The following is a 16,821-nucleotide window of genomic DNA, read 5'->3' as shown; positions in this document are numbered from 1 at the left end:
TTTACCTATTAGGAAAATAGTTAATTCTTTTTAGTCAAGAGGCTAAATTATCTCATTAGAGTTGGTCTTAAGTATGTAGTATAGAAGACAATTTCATTGTTTTAAAAAAGATCATTTCTCTCTAAACATAAAAAATCTTTTTTTAATTTAAAATTTTTTTTATTAAAGATATTGAGTTTTACAATTTTCCCCATCTTACTTCCCTCCCTCACCCCCCCACAGAAAGCAATCTGTCAGTCTTTACTTTGTTTCCATAAACATAGAAATCTTAATTTGTCCCTTCCTTGAAAGCTATCATTCTATAGCTTTCATTTTATTACTTCTCTATTTTTAAAAGTTTTTATTGATATTTTTGTCTTCATATATATATATATAGAGAGAGAGAGAGAGAGACACCCACACACACATATTTATATTGTATGTATGTGTTTTAACCATATATCTATTGTCATAGTTCCCCCCTAGCTTCCTTTACCTTAAACCCTCCCAGAGAGCCATTCCATAAAATAAATAAATTTTAAAGCCAAAAGAAAAAAAGGAAAAGCCTAGCATAGCTGATCAGCATATTGAAAAAAATCTGAAGGCATGTGCAATGTATAATAGTTTATAGACTTAGCTTTCTTTCCCAAAGGGTTGGGATATGTGTGTATCTTCTCATATATTTTCTTTCAAGTCATGTTATTTTTTTATAATTTTGAAACATTCATTTTTTATAAGATTTTGAGTTCTATATTTTTCTACCTCCCTCTCTTCTCTCACCCCCCCTCCCCATGAGGGGTTATTTTCAGAGTAATCTGATATGGGTTACATATGTACAGTCATGTTTAAGATATTTCCATATTAGTCATGTTGCAAAAGAAAAATCAGAACAAAAGAAAAGGAAAAAAATTATGAGAGGGGAAAAAACAAAGCATAAAAGAAATTTTAAAAATGGAAAATAGTATATGTTGGTCTGCATTCAGACTCCATAATTCTTTCTGTTATTTTCCATTACAAGTCCTTTAGAATTATCTTTACTCATTGTACTGCTAAGGAGAGCTAAATCTGTCATGGTTGATTATCATACAATGTCACTTTTAATGTGTGCAATGCTCTCCTAGTTCTGCTCACTTCATTCAGCATCCATGAACGCCTTTCCAGGCTTTTCTGCTTTTCTGAATTCTACCCATCCATGATTTCTTACATATAATAGTTCTCCATCATATTTATGTATCTTAATTGCAACATTCGTTTTTGATTTTTTTTTTGTGGTTGTACAACTTCTCCCTTTTGTAACCAGATTCTTAGGAAAACATACATACTTTGTGCTTCTATTTCCTCACTAACCACTTAGGAATATGAAATTCAAGTTACAAATGATCTCTTAGCTGCAAAATCTCATTTTCCCCCCTCAGTCTATATTTAACATCACTGCTTTGTTAGTTTTTGACAGTGTTGACCACCATCTAGATAATCTTTCCTTTCTTGGTTTTTTTGACATTATTTCCTCCTGATGGTTCTTAAAGTTAGCATACCACTCAGTTTACTTAAATCTTTATCCATGTAATGCCCACTTTTTTATGGTGTTTTCTAAGACTGCCCTGGGCTGTCTTCTCATTCTTCTCTAGGTGTTGCTGCTTAGTGATCGATTCATCTGTCTTCATTTGAAACTGGATGTCAAATGTTCCATGTCCAAAACTGGACTTGTTATCTTTCCCCACTAAACTCACTTTTCTTCTAAATTTTGCTTATTCATTCTTTTAGTCACTAAAATTTAGAACATTTGTATTAGCCTTTTTTTATCTTCTACAATATCCTTGTGTGTACTCTCTTCTCTCTCTCACATACCTCATTGCTAGTTCAGATTCATCACTTTTTATCTAGACTGTCACAGTAACTCATTAATTGGTTTCTGTTTCTGAAGTCTCTCTTCACTCCATTTCATCCCCCACACACCTGACAGTGATTTTTCCTAAGATACAAGTCTGACCTTGTGGCTACCCTACTCAATAAACTCAGTGGCCTGAGGGCAAATTCTGTTTTTGCTTTTCCTTAGCATATCCAAAACAAAGCTATCACTTCATAAATGGTTTTTGTTTAAGTAATTCCCTCATTCCCTTTATTTTCTTCATTTTCAAGTCTTTCTGACTACCTTCATTTTATATGTATATATACATATATATGTATATTTCTTTCAACTCAAAGACAAATGCCACTTATTTATGATCTCATTCTGTACTCTTCTAACAGTCTCTTAATTGACCTTCCTGCTTCTAGTTTCTTTTCTTTACAATTGTCTTTTGCATAACTATCAGATTTATACCACTGAGATACATAGATCTGATTGTCTCTCTTTTCTAAAGTCTTGAGTAGTTTCCTATTGCTTTTAGGGTAGAATACAATTTAAAGCAGCATTTTAAAGCTTTCCACATTCTGATGTCAGTTTACTTTATTATTTTCCAAGGCAAATGGAGTTAAGTGGCTTGCCCAAGGCCACACAGCTAGGTAATTATTAAGTGTCTGAGACCATATTTGAACCCAGGTACTCCTGACTCCAGGGCCAGTGCTTTATCCACTGTGCCACCTAGCCGCCCCCAGTTTACTTTAATAACTGATGTTTTGATGTACTGAACTTGACTGATACCAGCAAACATCAGCATTTCCTTATACAAAGAAGAATAGGTAGAGGATTTCACATGATACCAAGAATCTCCACTATATATGCTCCCCCCTTTCTCTTTTAGAAACTCAATATAATAATTTGCATATGCATATATGTATGTACATATATATGTGTATATAAGGGTGTCCATATATAATAAATTCAATATGTTGGTTCCTAAGTTTGTGTTTCCTTCTGAACAGCCTTATGTTCTCTTCTGTGCTTTTTTTATTGCTCTATTGATACTTTTCTTCTTTTCTTCATTATTATTAAAGAACTTCCCATTCTCATTTCTTCTCCCATCCTCTTGGAAACCCCACTTTTGTAATCAGTAAGATTGTTAATTAAAACATCCTTACATTGGTCATGTTTGAAAAAAAAATTCTTGTTCTGTATCTTTTTTCTATCACCTCTTTCAGGAAGTGTGAAACATTTTTATCGAATGGTCATCTGCTTAGTCATTTGCAATGATTAGTATTCTTTTATCGAGAAAAGTTTTTTTTTCTTCTTTATAGTATTGTAGATATTGTATGTATTGTTTTCCTAGTTCTACTTTCTTCATTGCATTAGCTCATGTCAATCTTTCTTTGATTTTATTCCTTTTGTAATTTCTTGCAGTGAAATAGTATTCCATTATATTTATAGAATATAGTTTCTAAATTGATGGGCACTTCCTTTTGTTCTAGTTTTTTCTTCAACAAAAAAGTTCTGAAATTATATTTTTGTAGTTACATCCTTTCCATCTTTCTTTAAACTGCTTGGTCATTTATACCTAGTAGTGATATTTCTAGGTCAAATGATTTGTATAGTTAACGATTTTTGATATAGCTTCAAATTGTTTTCCAGAACAGAATGCATTAATATGCCTTTTCTCTCAAATCCCTTCCAACAATGATCATTTTTCCTTGTTTTAATCTTTGCCAATATGCTAATTGTTAGGTAGACCCTCAGTATTATCATAATTTGCATTTCTCTTTTCATGATTTGGAGCATTTTTTATAGCAATTTGCAATCTACCTTTTCAGAATTATTTCATTTAACTCTCATCTTATATTTTATTTATCCTTGCAACTCTTTGGCAACCATACAAAGAATATTATGAGCTTGCTTTATATTTTAATTACTTGTTCAGTATTTTAAGTAGTCTTATATTGACTTCATTTTTATTCTATCTTAGACTTGGGAAACCCGCTATGTGCTTTTGCTGTGGCTTTCAGTAACTTGCCTGATTCCTTTTGATCTTTCACGTCTTGATGGAAATCTCACTTCGGAATATGCAGAGGCTCGCATTTCTACAATGGACCGCATACTCCAAATAGCAGAAGTATTTACTTTTTTTTTTATCTTTTTGTTTTATCTTTAATAATTGTTGGTTCTTTTTTTTTTGATGTAAGGTATTTTACACTCTTTTAAACTACATATAATTTTTTCCTCCCAGACTTAACTACTTTTGTTCCTAGTACAAGGAAAACTTCATTGAGAACAATTTTATTATTGTGTAATTCATGTAGTGGCTAAGTTGAATTTACCTTATATTAATTTGTAAAGTATTAGGATCTGAAAAATTAACCAAGCAATATGACATTAGAAAGTTGGACTTAGGAGCGGCTAGGTGGTGCAGTGGATAAAGCACTGGTCCTGGAGTCAGGAGTACCTGGGTTCAAATCAGGTCTCAGACACTTAATAATTAGCCAGCTGTGTGGCCTTGGGCAAGCCACTTAACCCCATTTGCTAAAAAAAAAAAAAAAAAAAAAAAAAGCTGGCCTTAGGATCAACCAGATCTGGGTTTAAATTCTGCCATGATTCTAAATGAGTCATTTAACCTAGGCAATTCTGTATTGAGAGTATTGCCCCATCTATGTGAATTATAGATGATTTGCATTAGTAAAAGGAGTTTTGAATTGTACTTCTGAATATCAGATCCTTCTTGCTGCTTAAAAATATTTAAGGAAATCTATAAAAAAAAATTTAAAAATTTATTGGTGCAGTTGATTTTAGCACACTTATAAAACCCAGACAGCACTTTCCATAAGTAAAAGTGTAAAAACATTTATACTATATCTGTGAAAAGAGATACTATTCTTTAACTTTGACAACATAGTTTTAATACTGACTGATATTTGAAGAGTTCTAAATATTTATTCTTAAACTTCTTCCCTCAACTTTGTTTTTATGATAGTGATTTTATATTACATTTTTTGATCCGATTTCTTCAGTTTCTATCAATTCATACTTTTTTCCCCATGACTTTATATGTTCTTCCTAATTTGTGCAGCACTACTTAAGTTCATACACAATGATTTCTTCTATCATTTCCCAATCCTTAGACGTCTATTTTTAAAAATAAAAATCATGCTATGTTCAATATTTCTGTACATAAAGATTTTTTTTCTTGCTGCCAACACCTTCCATGAATCCAGTAGTGAAGTCTCTAGGTCAAAGGTTATGAACAGTTTAGTAGCATTTTAATAATCTTTGATGTATAATTTCATATCCTCTAAAGAAAGATTAAAAAAATTCGCCATCCAGTGAATATTTACTTGTGTTTCTATAGACCTGCAAAAAACGAGACTATATTATGAAAGACTTTGTAAATACTTGAATGTTTAACTTGCAGGTAAATAACTGACACAAATTAATACAAGTAAATTGCTTTTACATTTAAAAAAATTGCAATTTTTTAAGTTAATAGTACATTTATTGATAGTATGCTGTGCCATCACCTTTGGTTAGCCTGCTTGGGGAGTCAAACTTCCTGCTTGATGGACTTTTACTCTTATTTTTTATGCTATATTATTTTTTTCCAATTACATGCAAAGATAGTTTTCAGCATTTATTTTTTTCCTAAGCTTTTTAGTTCCACATTTTTCTGCACACTCCCTTCCCTCCCCCTGAGCCATGGCAGTGAACAATCTGATATAGATTGTACATATCTAATTGTGTTTAACAAATGTCCATATTAGTTAGGTTGAGAAAGGAGAATTAGAATTAAATGGGAAAAAACATGAGAAAAAAGTAAAAAAAAGATAAAAGAAGTTTTTAAAAGTGAACATAATATGCTTTGTTCTCTAGTTAGACTCCATATTTTTTCCTCTGGAAGTGGATAGCATTTTCCAATACAAGTCTTTTAGAATTGTCCTTGATCATTGAAGTATTGAGAGGAACTGAACCCATCACAGTTGATCATCTCACAATGTTAGTATTTCTGTGTACAATGTTCTCCTGCTTCTGGTCACTTCACTCACCACCAGTTCATGCAAATTTTTCCAGGTTTTTCTGAAGTCTGGTCATTCATGATTTCTTAGAGAGCAATAGTGCTCTATCACTTTCATATACCACAATTTGTTCAACCATATTGATTTTTTTAGTATACAGACTTAGTATTGCTGGTATCAAAGTTCATTCACAGTTTTATTGCCCTTTGGACAATAAACAATTCTTAAAGGTCATTAAAAGTGAATATGCATTGAGGAATGATATGGAATTAGTAATGGTGAAGTAGATGGGACTTAGACTCAAGAAGATCTGAGTTTGAATTCTGCATCAGATACTTAGTTCTATAAGTTATTTAACCTTTTTCAGTCTCAGTCTCTTCATCTGTAGTATGAAGATAATAGTACCTACTTTGCTGAGGATCAAATGAGATTAAATATGCTATGTAAATTGTAGCTACTTTTAGCTATTGTATTATGTAGTAGTTATTTGCCTATCTCTCAGTGATTAAAAGTTGAGGTTACCAAGAAGAGGTAACTAGTTTCATATTTACTGTAGCATCAGTTATCCAACCAAAAGTTTGTCCTTCTTGTGGAATTTGGAATTTGCTTTTTAGCTCTTAGCTCTTTCGTAAATATATGTTAACTCAAAGATTTAAAGTCAGATTGTGTTTGATTGTTTTATGTTTATCATGTGTTAATTGTGTGGCAATTTCTAACTTTTGCTTTAATGATTATTAATAAAAGATTTCTTTCGTTTTTAGTCTTACTTGGTTGTCAGTGATAAAGCTCGGGATGCAGCTGCTGTTCTTATTTCCAAGTAAGTATGTATTATTGTTCCTTATCCTTAGTCAGTTCACATATACACAAAATATACACAGATCAAGGACTTGTGATTTCTTATCTGTGGGAGTTTCCTCTAGTAGAACTGACTATGTCCCATCTAATCCTGGAGAGACTTTTTTTTTTTTTTTTTAGGTTTTTGCAAGGCAATGGAGTTAAGTGGCTTGCCCAAGGCCACAGGACTAGGTAATCATTAAGTGTCTGAGACCGGATTTGAACCCAGGTACTTCTGACTCCAGGGCTGGTGCTTTATCCACTGCGCCACCTAGCTGCCCCGAGAGACTTCTGAGATCCAGACAAATTAATGACTTAACTGATTTACAAGTGTCAGCGGAAAAATTTGAACCTAAGTTCAATATTCTATCTACTATTCCATAATCCTTCATAAATGTAGTATATCAAACAGTAAAGCATCACTAAATTAAACTAATTACTAATGAATCCTGAATAATTCCTCTTTAGTTTATTCATCAGAGAATTTGTTTATTTTTGTCATAGTGTTCTTAGTTGAAACCGTCAGTTCAGTAACCAATATCAGATTACTTGCTGTCTTGGGGAGGGAAAAGAGAAGGAAGGGAGGGGGGAAAACAGTCGCTGCACTGAGGGCCTCAGCTATGTTGATGATCATGCACTCTGGCAGAGGTTTCCCTGCTGATCTTCCAAGTTGTGCTTGGTGTTCCCTGGGTTGCCAGGTCAGGAAACTGCTTCTGTTGCCTGGAGCCAGTGCTCCTTGGCACCTAGGAGCCTAGGCGCCCAGCAGGTTCTTCTCAGAAGACATGGAGCTCCTTTGCTCCAGTGCTATAATCCTGGTTGTGCTGCCACCCCTTCTACCTAGGTGGAACAGAGCTTTCCTAGGATTTTCCAGATTACCTTGGGCTGGAGAATTGCCTCACTGGATCTTTTTCTGGGTTCTATCTCTCAAAAATTTAGTTAGAGCCATAATTTCAAAGTTTTTGGAATATTTTTGAGAGAACTCCTAGAAAAGACTGTTCTCATGCCACCATCTTGGCTCCGTCCCCAACTTTGTTCTTTTGATGTATGATCTGATGAAATTTTTCACTATACTAGAATTCCTTGTTCTCTGAACTTTTTTTTTGTTTTCCCAAATGATCATTTTTGGCTCCAGAGGACCTATTATCCTAGCTCAGCCACATGCTAACTGCATGGTCTTAAGCAAGTCACATTATCTTATTGTGTCTTAGTTGTAAAGTAATTTTACTAGATGGTCTTTCAAGTTCCTTCTAAAGTTAAATTTATGGTCTTTAGAGCCTCTTATTTTTTATTTTCTTTTTTTTAAGGCAGTGGGGTTAAGTGGCTTGCCCAAGGTCACACAGCTAGGTAATTATTAAGTGTCTGAGGTCAGATTTGAACTCAGATACTCCTGACTCCAGGGATGATGCTCTATCCACTGCACCACCTAGCTACCCCATAGAGCCTCTTATTTTTAATCCTCCTGTGTGAGGATTTAAAAAATGTCTACTTAGGATTAGTAGGTATTTCACTTCTTACCAACTGTATTCATTATTTGATTTATTGTGGCATTATATTGTTTCCAAGATCCCTTTGTTTTCTTTTTAAAAAGCATTTTATGTTACTGGCAGATTAATTTTACTAATTCACAGATATTATTCCTCTGCTCATGAACTTATAAATTGAATTTAACTTATAAATATAATTCCTTGGCTTATGAACTTATAAATCTTGAATTGATCTCTTGATAAACTGATCACACCCTTGTGTGAGAGGTAGAAAAAGAGAACTGGATATAGATTGCAGAAGATAGTGTTTGAAATCCAGCTTTGCTATTTACCATGTGACATTGAGCAAGTTGCTTAATATCTACAACTCTCAGAGTCCTAATTTTTAAAATAAGAATTAGATGAACTCTTAAGATCCCTGTTATCTCTAAACTAAAGATATTTGGATATAAATATCTATGCTGACCTGTTAGAATGAAGATAAAGTCCGTCAGTCTATCAATAAATATGTATTTTCTATAGGATTCTTTCCTGTAAGATAACTTTTTTTTTTAAATTAAAGGTAATAGTCTTTGGTCTTACACCTTTAATTTGAAAAAACTTATCTTACATAATTTTGCTATCTCTTATATTTTATTTTTTCCTATAGGATATGATTTCTCTCTTAACACATTCAATTTTGATCAGTGTGTAGCATGGAAACAATGTAAATACTATCAGACTGCCTTCTGGGGGGGGTGAGGGAGAGGGAAGCAAGATTGGGAGGGGAAGGGGCAGCTAGGTGGCGCAGTGCATAAAGCACTGGCCCTGGAGTCAGGAGTACCTGGGTTCAAATCTGGTCTCAGACACTTAATAATTACCTAGTTGTGTGGCCTTGGCAAGCCACTTAACTCCATTTGCCTAGCAAAAAAAAAAAAAAAAAAAAAACCTAAAAAAAAGATTAGGGGGAAAACTGTAAAATTCAATAAAAATAAAAATAATTGAAAAAAAGGAAAAAAAAATTGATCATCAAACCCACGTTGCTGATAGGCTGTACAGTGTTTTTCTGGTTCTGCTCATCTCACTCAGCATCAGTTCATGCAAATCCTTCCAGGCTTCTCTGAATTTCCATCCTTCCCAGTTTCTAATAGAACACTAGTGTTCTATAATGTACATATACCACAATTTGTTCAGCCATTCCCCAATTGATAGGTATTCACTCAATTTCCAATTCTTTGCCACCACAAATAGGGTTGCTATGAATATTTTTGTACAAGTGATATTTTTACCCTTTTTCATGATCTCTTCAGGGTATAGACCTAGTAGTGGTATTGCTGGATCAAAGGGTATGCACATTTACAATAATTACACTTGAAATGTGTAACTCACCATATTTTTCAGTTACGTACTTTGTGTCTTGTCTTTTTCTAAGACTTTGGTTAATTCATACCAAAAGTGACTCATTTTGTAATTCTGAGAAGTCTTTTAAAGTAGTTCATAGTTTATATTTGGATCTTAGTTTAAAAAAAAAGATGGTATATGTTAGTGTCCTGTGACCTTTAAGTAAATAGATGTGAAGACTAAAGAAAATATATCTAGATCACAATTTTAAAGCCTAAAGCAACCTCAGAGGTCATCTAGTCCAACTCTCTTTTATAAATAAAGAAAATGACTGAGAGAATATTTACTTCAAGTTAGAATCAGATTTTGAATTTAGGTCCTCCGATTCCAAATCCCATACCTTTTTTCTCATACTGTCACATAAGAAAAATAAGGCTTATTAGGTTGTGTTAATTCCAGAAATTGAAATCTGTTCCTCTTAAAGTATAAAATTTGGCATCAAAACCTTTCTTAGGAATTTTAGAGCCTATGTGTTTTCCTAAGCTGGTTTGATCATAGTATCATAGACTAAGAATTGGAAAGAACTTTAAAGTCATCTAATCTAGTCTTCTCATTTTATAAATGAGTAAATTAAGGACAAATTAAGATCAAGTATCTAAACATAGATAGTAGAGCTGGGATTTGAACTTGTATCTTCTGACTCCAAACTGAGATCTATATCAAAAAAAACTTTTTGTAAGATTTGCTTTTAGGGGTTGTAAGTAGTTTAGATATCAGTTATAAAGAGGTTAAAAAGCAGATTCTCTGAATAACTTGAACTGTTGTATTCCTTGAAAGGTTTATTACCCGACATGATGTTAAACAGAAGAAGATGACTGACTTCTTGGATTGGACACTTTCCACATTGTCGAAATCTTCCTTCCAGACCATGGAGGGGACTATTATAATGGATGGCATGTTGCAAGCCCTGGTAATTATTTTTTTTTATCCTGAAAAACCAATTGTCTTTAATTATGAAATTATTGAGTGCTGAATAACAAAGTTATATTGACCTCATTTATTTATATTGTTCGAGCAATAACTTATTCAAGTTATTTGAACTCTCTGACTATATATACATCATAAATTGATAACTATTTTAAAAAACTATTAAAAGATTTAATATTAAAAATCTATCAATTATATCTTTGGTCTGTCTTTGATTTAGATTGTACTTTACCTGACCTGCTGAGTTATTATTCTAGTAACAGAATAATTTTGTCTAGCTGGAGAAACTGTAAGAGATTCAGAGTATGCTGAATCTAAACTAACCCTATCACATAATCTAGATGTCTGCTTCTTGTTTTTCTTTAAGTTTTAATTATTTCATTTTTCTGATTATTTTAGATTCTAGATCAACAGGAATTAACTATATTTCCAAATTCCAGTGCTGCTTCATTGTAAAAATGTGTTGTTAATTTAGTTAAAGCAAATTCTTGTTGATTCTGTAATACTTTGTTAATTCAATTAAAACAAATCTGCTTAAGGACATCTTATATTCTCTTTACATTAGAAGAGGGGAAGAGAAAAGTCATACTGAAGTTAGCTCTTTTCAGTTTCTTAGCTTATCAAATTGACGGTTTCATGGGATCATTCATTTCAAAAGCATTTATTAAGCATTCATTGTATACCATATGCTGTGCTAAGTATTGGAGATACAAAGGAAAAAAAGCAGTCTCTGCCTTCAAGGAGCTTACACTCTACTAGGGGAAAACCACATGAACACAGATAAGATATATAAAATAAATATAATGTTATTCATGGAGGGGAAAATGGTCACAACTAGGAGGATGAGAAGCAATATATTGTAGAGTTGGCACTAGAACTATGTGAAAGGAATCAAGGAGCCTAAGAGAAGGAGATGAGGAAGAATGTTGTAGGCATGGGAAACAGTATTTAAAGGTTTAGAAATGGGAGATGAAATAGAGAGCTAGAAGGCACCTTAGCAGTAATTTAGTCCAGTCCTTTCATTTTATTGATGAGGAAATTGAGATTCAGAGAGGCTAAATAATCAGATTAAAACCACAAAGGAAATAACTAGCAAACCTGGCATTTCAATCCAGGCCCTTTCCAGACCTCAATCCAGGTCCATTCCAAATCCAATACCTTTTTCACTTTGTAGGATGTCTCCTTATATGGTAGGTAAAATTAAAGTACTGGAAGGATAAGGTGCTATTTGGAAAATGAGCTTAGATATCATGTTATACCTTAAATTTACATTTTTTAAAATTAGAAATTGCCAGAAGTAATTGTTAGGTTGCAACTTTTCTTTGTATTTGTAACTTAGCATGCCCCAATTAGTACCTTTGTACAAGAGGAAAAAATAATTTAATATATTTCATATTGATAGTTATTTAGTTTTAAGACATTTTGCTTTATTTACAAATTAATTTGGCTTAAAGTTACCCCAATCCAAGCCAGCCATTGTCCTTGGTAATAAAGCAAAGTGAATGAAAAATCAACTCTAATAATCAAACCTGATTCTAATATACTTAGAATAATTAAATTTCTAGCCAGAATATCAGTATAAGGTACAGCTAGGTGGCTCACTGGATAGAACACCAGCCCTGGAATTAGGAAGACCTAGGTTCAAATCCATCTTCAGATACTTCACTTAACACATATTAGTTGTGTGACCTGACCCTGATTGCCTTGCATCCAGTGCCATCTCCAGTTGTCCTAATTTATATCTGGCCACTGGACCTAGATGACTGGAGGAGAAAGTGAGGCTGGTGACTTAACACAGCACCCCCTCACTCAAATGCAGTTCATGTCCTTGTCATGGCATCACCTCCCTGATAGCATTGTCTTCTTTGAGGACAAAGGACAAACAACAACAACAATGAGGGTATGGATAGGAGGAAGTATATTCCATGTGGGTCAAACCACTGTTACCACCTTGACCACAGTCTCCCTGTGAACTTTATTGGAGACTTGAACCTTAATAATAGCAGTGCCCTCCAGACCATCAGCTCTTGAACTTGAAGGAACTTGATGCATCAGCAACTTAGCCCTTAAAGTCATTATTCAGGGCAGCAACCCTTTTAGAAATGCAAGTTTCTTTTAATGTCTTCCTATACATTGAGTTCCCCTGACCACCAGGGGATTCATTCAGTTCAGGAGAGAAAAGAAACATGTGTACACTCTCCATTTCTTACTTCTCTCATTCCTAAGATATAAGCTATATATGTGCAATCATGTAAAACATATTTCCATATTAGTCATGTTGTGAAAGAAGAAACAGAACAAAAGAAAAAAAGGAAAAAGAATGTGAAAGAGTACACACTTTTATCTGTATTCAGACTCCCATCAGTTCTTTCATTGAAGGTGAATGGCATATGAGTCATTTGGAATTGACTAAGATCTTTGTATTGCTGAGAATATCTTATTCATTCATAGTTGATCATCATACAATATTAATATTTCCACATACAGTGATCTCCTGGTTCCATAAGGCAAAAATTCTTGAATTTTTCTGTGTCATGGTCTCCTTTGTCATCTGGTGAAGCCTATGGATCTTTTCTCAGAATATTTTTAAATACATAAAATAAAATGCATAGGATTATAAAGGAAGTCAGATCATTATTATTATTAGGGTTCTTAAATCTTTTAAAATTAATTGATTAAAAATATTACTAAACATTTACTTTATTAAAACATTTAGGGATATGTTGTGAAATGCATTTACCTAAATATTGCAAAAACAAAATTCAAGGGGTTCCTTAAATTTATCTGTGGACTCCCAATTTAATGCAAAATATGGTCATAATAATTATTTACATAGAATACTCTTTTGGTTTTTTATTTATGTTTTTGCCATTGTCTGTATTCTACTTGTTTCATTCTGAATAGTTTGTAAAACTGTTCCTATGTTTCTCAGAAGTTTTCAGAGAAGAATTGGAAAATGGATATACTTTATTGTTGAGTTTGATGATAATAGTTAACTTTTGTATGACTTTTTGAATTTTGCAAACTTTTTTATACTTATCTCTTTTAACCCTCACAGTAACTATGGCATAGCTATTGACTTCATTTTGAAAATTGCAAAATTGAGACTGAGAATGTTTGTGACTTGCTCTAGCTACTGTCTGTAAAGCAGCTAGATAGTGAAGTGGATAGGACACTGGGCTTGGAATTAGGAGATTCTCATCTGTAAAATGAGCTAGAGAAGGAACTAGCAAACCATTCTAGTATTTTTGGCAAGAAAACACCAAATGAGGTCATGAAGACATGATTGAAAATGACAACAACAAAAATGTGTCAGATAGGATCTGAATTCTAGTGTTCCTGACTCCCAAGTGTTGGCCTCTATGTACTGTCATCTGATAAACAAGGGAACTGCCTTTTCCCTGAATTAAACTAAAATAGGACAGTGTCAATAATTGACTGTGACTTTATAAATCTAATTAGACAGTTGAAAAGGAGGGCTTCTGGAAAATTTTTGTTTGAAGGCAAATTTGATTTTTTTGAGCCTCCCCCATGAATTTTAATTACTCCTAAATTGAGAGTTAAAGTGAAAACTAAGTTTTTTTTTAATGTCCAATAGAATTTATTCAAGAATTTTTATAGGAAGAAACCTAGATTTGATAAGTAAATCTGAATGGTAGTTGAGTGTCAATGACTAATGAGCAAGACTGCAATGTGTAGCCTTTTAGCACTTAGTTACAACTGGCAAGGAATACCACATCTTTAGGTTGTTAACAGTGTAAGTCTCTGGTGGCCATCTGAAACCCATTTCCTATGATAATTGTGATCAGTCAAGCATTTATTAAACCCTTAATATATATTCTAGACACTGCACTAGATATTGGAGTTGCAAATAGAACAAAAGTTCTAGAATGACTTTGAATACTTGGGTGATTTTTTTGGATCTTTTTCTTTTTCCCAGCTTGGAATACTGAGGAGGGTCTAATTGGAAAGTTAGATGAAACTTGACTTGAATCATCTCTGCAGGTTTTGGGTGTTTTTTTTTTTAAGTAATTTTTTTCATTTATCAGGCCTTTAATTTTTTTCCCTTCCTACTTTTCTTTCCCTTGCTGAAAGAAAAAAAAAAACCTTTATAATAAATATGCATAGTCAAACAAAACAAATTCCTATATCGACCATGTCCAAATATGTATGTCTCATTCTGTATATTTAGCCCAGTACTTCTGTCAGAAAATGGGTATATTCTTTTTCATTGGTATTCTGGTTGATAATTGTATTTATTAGAATTCTTAAGTCTTCGAAAATTGTTCATTTAAATAATTGTTATGAAGTAAAGACTGACAGATTGCTTTCAGTGGGAGGATTGGGGGGGAAAATTGTAAAACTCAAATAATATCTTTAAAATAAAAATAAAAAATAAATAAAAAAAATTCACAGGAGAAGGGGCAGCTAGGTAGTACATAGATAGAGCACCAGCTCTGGAGTCAGGAGGACCTGAGTTCAAATGCGACCTCAGACACTTAATAAATGCTCAGTGGTGTGACCTTAGGCAAGTCACTTAACCCCATTACCTTAAATAAGTAAAAAAAAAATTTTAATTCACAGAAGTGAACAGAAAGAAGTTCTTAAGGAAACAGTTGAGAAAAGCAGTTTTGAGAGTTGCATATTTATTTTATATTTGAAAAATAAACTTTGTGGGCTAGAAAAAAATAAATAATATTGTTACAGAGGATTAAAAATTCAAGTTGTGATATTAGCTTACTTCATTAAAACAATTAGGGATATTCATTCTAATTCAGTAGAACTATCCACCATATCAACCAAGTCTGACAGTATATATTTTGTCTCCCTAGTTCCTCATCTCCCCCTTTTCCTTTTTCCCTTTCCCCTTCCCTTCCTTCTGTTAGTTCCACTCCCCCCCCCCTCCATCCCCACCTCCCCTTTCCCCCTTTTAATACTTGAAAGGTAAGATTTTTTTTTTAAGTTAACTGAGTATGTGTGTAAGTTAACTTTAAGCCAAGTCTGATGAGAGGAAGATTCACTTGTTTCTCATCTCCTCCCTTCTTCCCCTCTATTACCATAGGTCTTTTTTGTATCTCTTAATGTAATGAGATTTACCCCCCTTCAATCCCTTCCCTCCTCCTGTCTCCTTCCTGTCCCCCTTTTTAGGAGGAAGTATTTTTAAATCATTCTGAGTCATACAAAATTCTGAGTATCCATCACTTCTAGCTAAGTATATTCTATCTAAGAGAGTTATTAGAGTCTTTCTCCCAAGTAGGGTTATAGCCAGTTTCATCCCATTGGATAGCAGTCTCCTGGTCAGCTCCAACACCAACGCCTCTGCTCCCCAGTTGGTCCCAACTCCGGCGGTTGACCAGGCTCTAGCCCCACTGCTGATCAAGCAGGTGTGGTTCTTGGGCCTTCAGGCTCCCGGGTTCCAACCCTGCCAATAATCAGGCTGATCTGTGGCTGATCCGCCCTCTGCGCCCGGACTCACCTATGACTGCGGAATACATATCCTGAGGTAGATGTTCTTTCCCCTGGCTTTTCTTTATGGGTTTTGTTGATTGGATTTCTGTTAAGAGGTTTGTTTCATATCATAGATGGGGAAAGATCAGGAGACTTTAGAACTCTGCCTGTCTTCTCTCGGACATCTGGACCAGAAGTCCCTATTTCCCCATCTCTGCAAGAAGCGGGGAGGGAGATGCATTTTCATTAACTTTCCTTATAATTATGAAACCTTAAATTTAGATTTTTTTGTTTTTAATCTTCCATTTATATTGTGCATATTAACTTCATTCTGTTTATTTTAATTTGTATTCATATGTTTTTCTCTGCTTCATTGTATTATTCATGTTTGTTTTTTCTTAGACTACTAATATTACATCATGTTCATATATCACAACTCATTTTGCCATTCCTTAATCACCAGTTTTTGCTACTTGTAAAGTGATCATATAAACATTTTTATGTATATGGGATCTTTTAGTCAACCTGTCAGTTTGTTAGATGTTAAGAGTTTTGATTTGCATTTCTTTTATGTATGATTTAGAAAAATGTTTTTATGGTTGGTGATATTTTGCAGTTTTTCTTTTGAGAACTATTTTTTCTTATCTGTTAGGCAGTGGTTTCTTGATGTTATATATATATATATATATATATATATATATGTTTATTCCCTTTAGAATTTGTATCTTAGACCTTTCAGTTGACTATCTATCTGACTTTTGTATTGGGCCATGCCTGACTCCTGTCAGTCTGGTAGTATAAGTTCAAGATTGTAATGAAATGAAACACTTGTAACAAAAGGTTACTTAAACCCAAATCACTCTGATTTTCATTGATTAGCTAGCAATAGTTC

At 33.5% G+C, this 16,821-nt stretch overlaps 1 protein-coding gene across 1 annotated transcript in view; it reads left to right on the top strand.

The window, feature by feature from the left end:
- TBCD (tubulin folding cofactor D) overlaps positions 1–16,821 on the top strand; it is a 401,955-nt gene that overhangs the window by 15,912 nt on the left and 369,222 nt on the right. Inside the window, exons 6-8 of the mRNA XM_074225195.1 lie at positions 3,819–3,965; positions 6,618–6,673; positions 10,332–10,464. Of these exons, the coding sequence (XP_074081296.1) occupies positions 3,819–3,965; positions 6,618–6,673; positions 10,332–10,464 (336 nt within the window). The remainder of the gene's footprint in view (positions 1–3,818; positions 3,966–6,617; positions 6,674–10,331; positions 10,465–16,821) is intronic.

The sequence above is a fragment of the Macrotis lagotis genome, chromosome 2 (assembly GCF_037893015.1).
Source record: "Macrotis lagotis isolate mMagLag1 chromosome 2, bilby.v1.9.chrom.fasta, whole genome shotgun sequence".
Lineage (NCBI taxonomy): Eukaryota > Metazoa > Chordata > Mammalia > Peramelemorphia > Peramelidae > Macrotis > Macrotis lagotis.
This window is presented reverse-complemented; position numbering and strand designations above follow the sequence as displayed.